Source organism: Chinchilla lanigera, unplaced genomic scaffold (genome assembly GCF_000276665.1).
Source record: "Chinchilla lanigera isolate Chin_1 unplaced genomic scaffold, ChiLan1.0 scaffold00054, whole genome shotgun sequence".
Lineage (NCBI taxonomy): Eukaryota > Metazoa > Chordata > Mammalia > Rodentia > Chinchillidae > Chinchilla > Chinchilla lanigera.
Genome location: NW_004955455.1, coordinates 8,811,251 through 8,823,814, shown reverse-complemented (window position 1 = coordinate 8,823,814; position 12,564 = coordinate 8,811,251). Strand labels below are relative to the sequence as shown.

The following is a 12,564-nucleotide window of genomic DNA, read 5'->3' as shown; positions in this document are numbered from 1 at the left end:
GGGAAATAATCACTTTTCACAGGTCCCTTATCCACAGCCAAGCCCTGTGCCGGTTTAATCAGCAGTGCCGTGTGACTCGAAGATTCCCCGGCTGGAGAGATCAGGAGAGGGGTTAAAGAAAATTACCCTGGCCTCCTCCATGCTAATGTAATCTCTAACCAGATCTTCCTAGCTGCAGCTCAAATTGCTTTTTAGATTAACATTTAATTATTAACAGGGTCCCCTGGAAGGCCGCAGGCTCTGGAACAGGGCTGGGGGAGGGAGGAGCAGGAGAGGGGGCTTCTGCCGTGGCTGCCTTGCAGAGAGAGAGGGCGATGGGGGGGGGACTGGGAGAGGGGAAGGAAAACGGGAGAAGGGTCAGGCAGGGAGAGAGAATCAGAGAGCAGGGAAGGAGAAGAAAGGAGACTTGAGGACAAGGAGCCAGAAGAAGAAAAGCCAGACAACGGGCCCTCCTGTGGAGGGAGCCCCAGAGGCAGTGGGGGAGGCACTGTGTGCCCGATTCCCAGTGACTTCTGAGTAAGGGTCCTCTGCCCCTCCATCTTGGTCAAGGGCCGGTAGTTTCTCCCCTCTCCAGAAAGAGGGCTCCACTTCCGCAGGCTTTGGCTGGCTTGGTTTGCAGTGCTAGGGACTGAGCAGAGAAGTGACCTTCCAAGGGCCACACAGCCGTGCTCTGACCTCAGCACCCCCAGTCTGGTGTTCATTCTCCTCTCCCATCCCGGGCCTCCCACCACCACTTCAGCCTCTTCGTGTGGCTGGGGCAGCAGCGGGGCCAGGAGAGTGTGAGAGAAGGGGACTGCAGTGATGGCCACAGGGAGGGGGTGAGAATGGAAGGGTGGCAGGCACCGTCTCTTCCTCCCCCTCCTTTTAGGGGACTCAGCATCCTCGCTGACCAGTCTGCTCTTTGCACAAACTACTGGGGCTTTCTAGCTTCCCGTCTTGTCCCCATTCGAGACTCTAAATCCCCAAGAGACAGGGATGGCGCCGAAAGTCCTTTTTGTACCAACAAGCTAAGGACCTGTACTTTGTGTACAGCTTGTGTCAGGAAACCAAATCGTACCGTTGTCTTGTGGCCCTCATTCAGTCAGCTGTCTCCCTTTCCTTTAAGCTTCAGTTAACGGAGACTCGGGTGCAGTGACTTCCTCAAGGTCACCCAGCTGCTCAGAACCCCAGTGCCTGGTCCCTGGCTGGCTGGTGCCACCCTGAGCCTGTGTGGCCAGCAAGACTCCTGGTCCTGTTGGCTCTGGGAAGGGCCTGGCATGTCCTTCCTTCTTGGCTACAGTCGGGTCTTTGGCCTCGAGTGGAGCCACAGAAGCTGAGAAGCCGGAGTGGGCAGCTCCGGGGAGAAGGGGGAGGATGAGGGCTGAAGGGGTGCAGTCCGTGGCCTTCACAGGGTCACAGCCTTGCCCTGCCATGAAGTGCAAGTGCATCTTCACACTCTGTCTTGCTCCAGGGCCAGCCCAGCCCTGATGACGCATGAGGGCAAGTCCCACCCACCCGCTGCTGGGGTCTGCAGGGGGAGGCCAGCAGAGTCTGGTTACAGCCAGGGCTGGCTTCAGCTGTGGGAGGTCAGTTCTGGTTGGCCGTTGCCCTGGCACTTTCTGGGCAGGACGTTCTTGCTGATTTCCATATTCTCAGTACATGCCACCGGGGTGGCCTCCAGCAGATGCTGGGCAAGTGTTTGCTACCAGAGTGGGCGAGGCCTGAGACACTCACGTCGGTACTGTTCTGCCCGGCACCGAATGTTCATGGACCGAATGGGTGACCTCCTAGGAGTCTCTGCCCTCCTTCCGCCTTCATCTCCGCCTCTGTGATCCCAGCCCTCTGGGTAAAATCAGAGTGGACTGGGGTCCTGGGGAGAAGTGGGGCCTGGCTGCTGTTCCTCCCTGCCCAGCTGACTGACACTACAGAGTTGCCATACCATGAATTAAGGTTCAGAATCTGTTGACAGCCCTGGGTCTGCCACCTACAAGCTTTTTTGACCTTGCACCAATTGCTTCCCCTCTCTGTGATCATTTCCTAATCTGTGAGACAGAGCTAAACACAGAACCTACTAGAGAGGATCAGTGAGGTGGAAAGGAGAGGATGGGCACAGGGCCTGGCACAAGGGAGACAGTCTGCAAACACTGGCTGCTGTTAGAGCACCAAGGTCCACATTGCTATCTCCAAGTCATCCCCTCCCACTGGCCTCTGCAGCCAGCCAGACAGGGAGAGATGACAAAAGCCAGGCAGGGCCAAAGGCCCCAATTCTCTGTTCTTTTAATAAAAATAAAGACAGCCCTTAGACATCCTTCTCCCGTTCATTGTTCTGCCGGGGCAAGCAGCGGGCTCAATTCCTCCTCGGACTTGCAAAGTTCCTTCCTTTCTTTCCCCTCCCCTGTCACATTTCCTTTATCTAAATCCTCAGCTATGAAAGGGCATATCGACAGCCGGGGCGTTATCTGGTGGAGGGGACCTTTTCCTCGGTGTCTCTGAGATAAGGCGTCTTATCAGCCCCCATGTCAGGGATGGTGCCAAAGCATTCTAATCATTGAGGCTCGAGACATTTTTTTCCCTCCCTCTCCCCCTTTTTATTATTAAAGTCACAAAAGACCTTGAGCTTATAAACAGATTTTGCAGATAGGGTTTCAAAATGAGCAGTGCTCCCTGGATGGCCCCTGGCCTGGCGCGAGAGTCCATGTGGGGGTTCCAGGAGGCTGGTTTGTGCAAATGAGACAGAGGCAAGACAGTAGAGTCCCAGGCCCCAGTCCTGTCCTAGGCTTGCTGTGTGATCTTGTGCAGAACACTTGGCTTCTCTGGGCCTGCCTTTTATCTGACAATAACGAACTCATTGATGCAGCCATTCATTCGACATCTATTAAATGATCACTCTTTGCCAGGCACTAGAGAGAAAGAGAAATAAGACATAGTCCTTGCCCCTCCGAAACTCACAATCTAATGGAGAGACATGAGCCAGGCATGGTGGCACACGCCTGTAATCCCAGCTCTTGGGAGGCTGAGGCAGGAGGATCATTGCAAGTTCAAGGCCAGCCTGAGCTACAAAGTGAGCTCAAGGTCAGCCTGAACTGCATAGCAAGACCCTGTCTCAAAAAGACAAAAAAAAAAAAGACATGAAAATGGGCAATTACAAGTTGGCAAGATCAGGGCTGAGACGGGGGACACCCAGAGGAGGGAGGACTGAGCGCTAAAACCAACAGGGATGAAGCTGGGGGTGCTGTGGGCAGAGGACCGCATGTCCCCGAGGTGTGAGGAGCTGTCTGGAGGGACAGCCAGGAGGAAGCTGCCAGAGATGAGAGGCCCAGGCCAGAAAGTCAGGCTGCTGCTGAGGCCAGAGAGGTGTTAAGGCCCAAGAGGGCCTCTGATTTGTCTTGTTTGTAGATAAGGGGATGATTTGGGAACGGGGGGCGAGGGGACCCACTCCCCCATCCCAGACCTGTCCCAGCAGCAGGAAGCCATGTAAAGGAAAGAAACCTCTCCTGTCCAAGGGTGACAGGCTTACCGACAGGGCCTTCCCTGCTGGTCTTCTAGAGGCAAGAAAAGGGATGACGTAGCTGCTACCCTGGAAAAGCGGAGCCTGAATGCATGCTGTCTCCTCCTGAAGCTCCCCACTGGCCCTCTGAGCTGTCGGTGGCCCTATTTGGCTGCTAGAGCTGCCTGTGAAAGGGCTCCCAGTGAGGGGCAGCTGGCGGGGCCCAAAAGCCGCACAGCGGGCAGTCTGCCCTCACGTCACAGCTGCAGCCCCAGCTTGCCCTTTTCCACTGCAAGCTGCAGGGACTTGTGGCCCATGGAGTTGTGGGCCTGGCGAGGGCTGGGCTGCTGGTCCCTGGCACCTGGTGAAAGGATGGAGGGAGGGCTGCATATGTCCAGGACCCAGGAAGAAAATGGCCTGGGGGGATCATAGGGATCATGGGGTGACTTTCAGAGTCTGAAGAGGGGCAGCTGTCCACCTGGGGTCACACAGTAGGCACCAGGAGAGGTTTCCCACTTCTAACCCAGGTCTCCTTTGCACTCTGGGTCCCTGGCCTCTCTTCTTCTAGCCTGCTCGGCCCGGCCTCTGGGCAGTAACAGAGCTCCAGGGCTGAGGGCCAGGCGGTTGGGCCACTACCTGCTGGGTGGCCCCGGGCAGGGGTTGCCTTCTTTGGGTCTGTCAAGGGGGGAGGGCATGGACTGGCTTTTTTGAGCTCTCCTCCTACCCTTCCCCTACATCAGGGTGGTAAGACTGGCATGGGGCAGGAGGTGGAAAGGCCTGATACCTTCCGGGTGTGCCGCAGGGGACGGCCTGCGCATGCGGGGAGCGTGTTCCGAGGTGAACGGTGTATTTATGTTCCAGGGGGAGTGTGCGGATGCCCAGCCCGTCATGTCCGGGAGGGCAGAGCACACCCACGTGCCTGGGTGTGTCCTCAAGGCCAGTGACCAGGGATGTGGCGGAGGGGGCCCAAGCCAGGCCTGTTCTGCCACCTGCTCACGTCCCAGGTCCCCGAGGAGCTGTGCTGTGCTCCGCAGTCGAGGACTTTCATCCCTGCAGTAAGCCCCACTTCACTCCCTTTTAAACTGTATAATTTCTGCCTGATTGTAATGGCATATTTTAAAATTACCAGAAATCAAAGCCAGGAAGTGGATACTGCAGCTTTTTATTGCTTTGCTGTTAGGCTGGCGATTGGGGGGAGGGGAGGAGAATCACCTTCCCTCCCCCACATCCATCCCCCACTTTTCTCTCTGTGTCTGTCTCTCCTTTTTTTTTTTTTTTTTTTTTTGAGACAGTAATAGGAGAAAATTGGTTTTGAAACTGAATAAAAGTCCCTTTCAGAGGAAATCATTTCTTTCAGGGTACCTTTGCTGAAAGTAAAATAGAGCATAATGAAAGGTGGTTACGTGATTGTCTTTCATTTACCAAGAGGCCAGGACAGACAGGAGGCTGCCACCGTCTCGGGGAAATACAAGATTGGAATAATTGCGCCGTAACAAGGAGCTTGTTGTGAAATTAGTATCTTAAGAAAGTAGTGAAAAACGGCTTTTCCTCATGAATACTTCATTATTAGAAGAAAGCGGCAGAATTTAGGGCTCCAGACACCTGTTTAGTATTAAATAACTTCCCTTTCTTCCCTTTAAACACACACTCCCTCTCCCTTTTCCTCCTCTTTTTAAACCGTGGCAAGGGTGGAGGTGACCCAGTTGGGGGTGGGGGCAGTTGGCGACAAGGCGCCAGGTTAGGTTGAGCTCACACCTGGCCCCACCTTCTCCCTAGCAGAAGGGATGAGGGAGGGAAGTCCCCTCCCTCGGGTAGCCCAGTGGCTCAGACATTGCCTCAGGCTCCAGAGGCGTCCTCAGCAGGGCAGTGTACTCTGGCATCTGGCTCTGGGAGTGGGTATAGCATGGAAGCCACTTGTAAGCTGCCACCTAAGGGCCACAGAGCTCTGCCTAGCGAAGTAGAGCTGCTGCAGGTGCCCCTGTCCTTTCTACTTGGGCGGCAGGGGTGGAGGAGCTTAGTCAGACAGCGACAGAGATCCCGGGTCAAAGGAGCTTTGGTGACTCGTGGAGCCTGAGCTGTAGTATGCGTTAAGGTTGCAGCTGCCCATGATGGGCTGAGCGATCTGCTCATGGAGTCACAAGAGAACTGGGGTCTGCCACAGCAGGAAGTCAGCCTGCCGTGGGGTTCAGAGGGGAGGATCTTACCTGATTTGGGCATATCACGGCAGCCCGCAGGATGGTGACCCACACGCTGAGCAGGCCAGGGGCACGTAAGATTCATCAGCTCTGGCCCTGTCTTTAGTAGAAATCCACCACTCAAGAGACTTGGGTTCTCTCCCTTCCTGTAATGCCGGGGACGAGCCCCCAGATGCCTCAGTGTCCCCGTCTGTGTGGGGAGGGGGAAAGGGTGGCCCCTTTGAAAGTCTCCAGTGTTTGGTGGGATCCTGCAGAGGGCGGTGGGCGGTGGACGTGGAGCAACCCTGAGTGACCAGCGCCTTGTCTCCCTCCTCACAGGGACCCTGCCGTAGAACGTGCCCCGCTGGGGGCCCCCGACTCAGCCATGCTGGCCTGTCTGCAGAGGACCCAAAACCCACCGGGCCAGCACCTGGCCTGCCCGAGCAAGAGTCTGGAGCTGCGCAAGTGTGAGTAGGAGCCCTCCCCGGCCTCCTGTCCCCTTCTCCTCCTCTGCCTGCCCTCAGCCCACAGGGCCTGCCTTCTGTTCCTTAGGCCCGAGGACAGGCCCCCGCCTAGCACTGTCCCTCGCCCCAGCAAGTCCTTCCACTGTGGTCCTGTCTCTGTATTTTTATTAGCATGCTTGCAATACACAATGGTTCATTCACTGTGGGGAATTGGGACACACACACGTTACATCTTTTTTTTCATTCCCTTCCTCTCTCCTCCTTCCCTCCTCCCTTCATCTCCTGGTCCCTTTCCATGGTCCTGTCTTAGCATCTTGTGTCCCTCCCACCGCCCTCCCTAGGACCCCTGCTAGGCCTCTGCCCATGCTATGCTGCCTTTTGCGGTCCTCCTCCACAGTGGCACCGACTCCTACTGGACAGCACTCTTAACTCAGGCCTGACCTCCTTCCCTGCAGCCTTCTCTGTCCCTGACTGGCACCAGTGCTCCCCTTGTCCTCTCCCATCTCACCACAAGCCCTGTCTGTGTTGCTTACCCTCATTTTCCTGCATTGGTACAAAATAGGATGGCATAGAAGCAAAAATAGTCCCAATCGGGCCCAGCCCAGGGTCTCATTCACTGTGTGATCTTGGGTGCGTCCTTCCCCTCTACCCTTGCTTGTCTGTGTGTCATTTTAGGGAGCCGAACTCGGTGACCTCCTCAGGTCAGTCCTGTTTGACCATGTAGCAGCAGGGTCCCAAGCCATCTGACAGTGTTTTCAGCCACCAAAGGCTTTAAAAAAAAAAACTTTGAAGAACCCAGTAGAGTTAAAAACAGAGAGACTTGAATAAAACCTGGATTTCTAGTGTCTCTTGAAAAAAATCAGAGGGTGCAGTAGCGTAAGCCTGTGAAGCTGTACTGCAGCTTCACCCCAGGAAGGGGATATCTGGCGCCAGTGCACTGCAGTCCCTGCCCCTCCCTCTGGCTGCTCTGTAACCCAGACAGTTGTTTATCATCATGCTTACCATTTTTTTCTTGCATTTTAAATATTTGTCTTTAAACAAGGTGACATTGTTGTTGTCCAGTACACCAAAGGAAGGGGTGTAGAAACAAAAGCCTACCCCTCCTAGAGGCAGCCAAGGTCGTCAGCTACCTGGGTGTTCTCCCAGGTGTTTTATGTACATCCCCGCAAATGTGTAGGTACCCATATTTTACCCTGTCCCGCACCTCACTTTCCCACTGTACGATATATCCTGTGTGTCAGCTTCTAAAAAGCTCCCTTTTTCTTCACCTACATAGTTTTCCCTAGCAAGGGTGAACCCTAATTTACGTGGCCAGCCCTCTCTTCAGACTGTACCCGGTGCCATCACAAGCAATGCAACAATAAACCCGACATATGTCACAGGGTATGCATGAAATCCAGGGTAGGTTTCTCGAAGCGGGAATACTCGGTCAAAGGTACGAGGGTTTGTAATTTTGGTAGCTGTGGTCTGACATCTTTAAGACATCGCGCTGGTGCACACGCCACAGCACTGTGTAAGAGGACCTGCTTCCCCACACCCGCTCCATCACCGTGTCACAGTAGACCTGGAGGTTTGGTTCACCCGAGCAATGAAGAGGATCAGAGTGTAGTTGTGCTTTAGAACAAACGAGGTTGCACATCTTTTCATGTCTGAGCTGTTTGTTGTTCCTTAAAGAATCTACTTATCTTTTTGGTCCATCTTTTGACTGGAGCGATTGTCCTTGTCCTTATTAATTTGTAGGAACTTTTTTTTTTAAATACAGTGTCTCACTGTGCAGCTTAGGCTGGTCTTGATCTCACTATGTACCCCAGGATGGCCTTGAACGTGTGGTGATCGTCTTGCCTCGGCCTCCTGAGTGTTGGCATTACGGGCATGCGATGTAGGAGCTACTCGTAGAGGACAAAACTAGCCTGTTACCTGTCTCATGAATTGGAGAAGTTTTCCCCACCTTGTCCTTTGTCTTTGGTTCTGCCATGGAGGAGCTTTCTTTGGGAAGTGAGTTGTCAGCATTTCCTTTATGGCCTTAGATTTTGCATCATACTTAGAATGTCCTTCTCTGGCTGAGTTGTTTTTCTGTTGGGTTTTGTTGGGTTTTGTTTTGTTTTGTTTTGTTTTGTTTTTAAATACAGGATCTTGTAATTTATTGGTGTAAAGTGTGAGGTATGGATTCAAGTGTCTTGAAATATCAGTGTAATGCTGTTTTAATTATTGTAGTCTAATACTTTTAAAAGTTTTATTGAGATATAATTTACATACCATTTATCCATTTAAAGTAAACAGTTTAGTAGTTTTAGTGTATTCATCAAATGATGCGGTTTTTTTATTTAGCGGTACTAGTGATCGAATCCAGGGCCTTCACAGTGTAACATCTTCAGTACTCTTATTTATTTTTTTAATCTTGAGACAAGGTCTCACTAAGTTGCCTGTGCTGGGCTTGAATTTGTAATCTTCCTGCCTGAGCATTCCAGAGTGCTGGGACTACAGTCATGCACTGCCACGTCCAGTTTACCTGATTCAGTTTTAGAGCATTTTCATAATAAGAAACTCCACATCCATCAGTAGCTACCCCCTTATTTCTCCTCCCACACACATACCCCTTCTCTGTATATAGGTTTTCCAATTCTGGACTTGCCTAAGGGTGGACTCTTATGGTATGTGGTCTTTTGTGAATGGCTTCTTTCATTTAGCATAATGTTTTCAAGGCTCATCCATGTTGTATCATGTATATGTTTTAATATTTGGTAGACCTCATTACTTCTTGTTATTCCTCCCACCCCCATCAAATTTCCCTGGCTGCTGCATGTATTTTACTGTCTGAACTAGGGAATCCACTTGTGTAGGTAAAAACAAAAGTCCCTTGAAGGCTAGGTGTGGTGGTACACGCCTGTAATCCTAGCACTTGGGAGGCTGAGGCAGGCTTGTGAGTTTGAGACCCACCTGGGCTATAAAGTGGGCACAAGCCCAGCCTGAACGGCATAGCGAGACCCAATCTCAAAAAAAGATCCCCCAAAAATCATTTAAAAACCCCAAAAAGCCTATCTGCATTTTTACTATGAGTGCATTACACTTACAGATGAATCTAGGAAGAAATATCATTTCGATAATGGCATCTTTCCCTCTAAGAACATGATATGCCTTACTGTTTGTTCAGACTTCCTTTTGTGTCCCTTAGGAATTTTTTAATATTTGCTTCATTTAGATCTTGTACATTTTTTGGCCATGCTTACCTCTGGATAGTTTGGCTTGATTAGTCTTTTCTTCCGTAAATGGAGGTGGTTTGTATGAAGGCTGTTAACTTCTGCCACCTTACTGAATTCTTTTATTGTTGATAATGTTTTTCAATTTAGTGTCTTGGGTTTTCTAGTGAAAACTACAAATGATAATTTTACCTCCTACTTTGTTTTATGCCATGATTTGTTTTATTTAATAGACTTGGCTACTATCCTTGAACAATGAAAATAATAGCGGTAGTAACAGACATTCTTCCTTTGACATTTCAAGGTTTCCCTATTAAGCAAATGCTGGCTTTGGGACAGGTATTTTATTAGGTTAAGTCAGTCTCCATCTATTCCTGTTTTATTAAGGGGTTGGAAAAAAATCAAGAATGGACTTTGGAACTTTGCCAAATGACTTTTCAGTGTTTATGAAGATGAACATACGGCTTCTCTCCTTCAATCCATTAATATGAATAATGACATTAACAGATTTCTTCATATTGAACCGTCCTTGCATTCCTGGTTGATCTCCACTTGCTCATGGGAAGTATTTCTTTATAATATACTCGCTGACCTGGACTTATTTGACTTGGGATTTTTGTGTCAACTTCATCAGAAAGGTTGTTTTGGAGTTTTCTGTTTTTGGAATAATTTTGTGTTGGGTTTTGCTATCTGGGGAGCCTTTCTCTCTTCCCTGTGATCTTGAGCAGTTTGGTTAGAAATGGAACTACCAGTTCTTTAAAAGCTGCTGGCTGACTCCCTACTGGACTGGGCTAGTGTCTTTACTGGGGTAGGCCAGCAGCTCTTTGATATTGTTCTGTATTTCTTCTGTAATATTTTCTTCTGTAATAATTTATTCTACTGCTTCTTGAATGAGTTTTAGTAAGTTTTGTTTCTCAAAAAAAAAAAAACTATCAGCTTCATCCAGATTTTCAAATTTATTTGCATAAGGTTGAACAAAGCAATTTTTTTCAGTTGTTATAAGTAGTTATTTTAAACCTTGTTTATTTTATGCTTTTTATTTTGGCCATCCTGGGGATCAAACCCAGGGTCTTGCACATGCTAGGCAAGTGCTTTACTATTTGGCTACGTCCCTAACTCCTACCCTTCTTATATATTTTGCAGCCTTTCCCCATTTTTCTTGATTAGCTTTGTTAGCAAATGGTATTATCCATCTCCTTTTCCCAAAGATCTGCCTTGGGTATTTATTAGTAATTACCTTTCCCTAGTTTCTAATTTATTAATTTATGATTTTTAATAAAACCTTTCTTTTGCTCTTCAGTTTTTTTTTTAAATTTCTTGAGTTAAAGGCTTAAACCCTTATACTGACAAACAAAACAAAAAAGGGAAAAATTAAGCTATGAAGTTTCTGAGCACTTTTTTTTTTTTAAAGTACTGGGGATAAAACCCAGGGAAGTACATCTCCAGCCCTTTTAAAAATTTTGTTTTAAAAATTTAGGGTCTTGTTAAGTTGCCCAGGCTGACCTTGATCCTGTAGCTTCAGCCTCCCAGGTAGCTAAGATTATAAGCATGTGCCACCATGCCCAACTTTTGAGCACTTCTTTAGCTATATTCTATTAATGTGTAGTGTTTTCAACTTACTCTCCAGATATTTTATAATTTTGATTCTTTCACTAACCTAAGACTCACTTAAGTCTCATCCATCAAGTAGTAAGTGCTTTTTTCTTTTTTGAGACAGGGTCTAACTATGTATTCCTGGCTGGCCTTGAACTCACTGTGCAATTCAGGCTGGCCTCAAACTCCTGGTGATCTTCCTACCTCAGCCTCCCAAGTACTGGGGATTACAGGCGTGCACCACCATATCCAGCTGATACTTTGTATTTTGTGTGATTTTCGAGCATTTCATTTTTGCATTATGATCAGGGAATCATGTCTTTCTACCTTTTCAAATTTATTGAAGTTTTCTTTGTGATATAATTAATGGTAATTCCTTTATGGGGAATTGAAAAGGTATGGCTCTTATTTGAGGATTCAGAATTTGGTACATACCGATTCTGTCAGGTCTTCTATACATTTACTTCCCTGCCATGGATGGAGAAGGGAATTAGACATCATCTGCTAATGTGTTCTAGTCTCTTTTCTTCTTGTAGCACCTATAGCTTTGACTTTATTACTGATGAAGCAATGTTATTTAATGCACTGATATCAATACCTTAAATCGTGATGTGAATTGCATCCTTCTTTACCATACTTAATACTTTCTGACCTGGACTCAGCAGTACCAATTAAGATAGTAACCTCTTTTTTAAAATTTGGATTTTTCTTGAAATCTCTGCCAATCCTTCTATCAAACTCAGAGCCTTGCGTTTGCCAGGCAGGCACTGTGTATTTCAACATTTCTGAATGACTGTTTTGGTGTGACTCATCCATAAAGTTGGGTCAGCTTTGTGATCCAGTATGAATACCTCTTTTTTTTTCTTTAAATAGAGTTCAGTCATTCTGTGCTTTGTGTTTAGAAGTCTTTCACTGTGTGAGCTGTGTTCTCTGTCTTGTGTACCTACTAGTTCTAAGGTAGGCTGGTGTTGTGTTCTAGTGGAGTAACTTTATATACTCTTTAGTTCTTTATTTCTTCACAAGAATATCTCTCATTTTCCCTGAGATGAACAAAATGATGAAATTAGTGTATTTCATTTTTCTCTCCACAACATCTTCTTAGAGTTGACTTTGTATTTTTAGGCTTCTGATACTGACATCAGCTTTAAATGATATTTAAATGATATTTTGTCTTTTTTTTTCTTTTGAGACAGGGTGTCACTATGGATTTCAGGCTGGCCTTGAGCTCACTTTATAGCTCAGGCTGGCCCAAACTCACAACAGTCCTCCTGCCTCAGCCTCCCAAGTGCTAGGATTACAGGCGTGCGCCACCACATCTGGCTAAATGATATCTTTTGGACCCAGCTATTAAATGAGGGTAACAGTGTACTCTCCCATCCCCCTCTCCCCCATTTCCTTCCAGCCTTTGTGATACCACTGCTGTACTCTCAGGCTTTGTAATGTTAGCATCTGGCCCCATCACTGCGATTCTTGGCATTTGTTTGCAGTGTCCCAGATAACTGAAGTTGGCGCTCACCACCAGTTCTTCTGCCTGAGCACCCACTACCAGTGTACTGGTTAGGAAGGTCTCAGGGGACCAGTACTCACTGCTCCCACACATTCAGAATGGTCTCTCTGTTGCCTTTTTACTGAATGAGGACTTTGTAGACTTTGTTCTAACACCACATGTT

General features: G+C 48.4%; 1 protein-coding gene across 2 annotated transcripts in view; it reads left to right on the top strand.

The window, feature by feature from the left end:
• Fam222a (family with sequence similarity 222, member A) overlaps positions 1-12,564 on the top strand; it is a 55,017-nt gene that overhangs the window by 20,266 nt on the left and 22,187 nt on the right. For both annotated transcript variants that reach the window (XR_001236314.1, XM_013520493.1), the window contains exon 2: positions 5,980-6,107. Coding sequence is in view for 1 of the 2 variants with exons in the window: in XM_013520493.1 (XP_013375947.1) it covers positions 6,026-6,107 (82 nt within the window). In the remaining variant the exon portion in view is untranslated. The remainder of the gene's footprint in view (positions 1-5,979; positions 6,108-12,564) is intronic.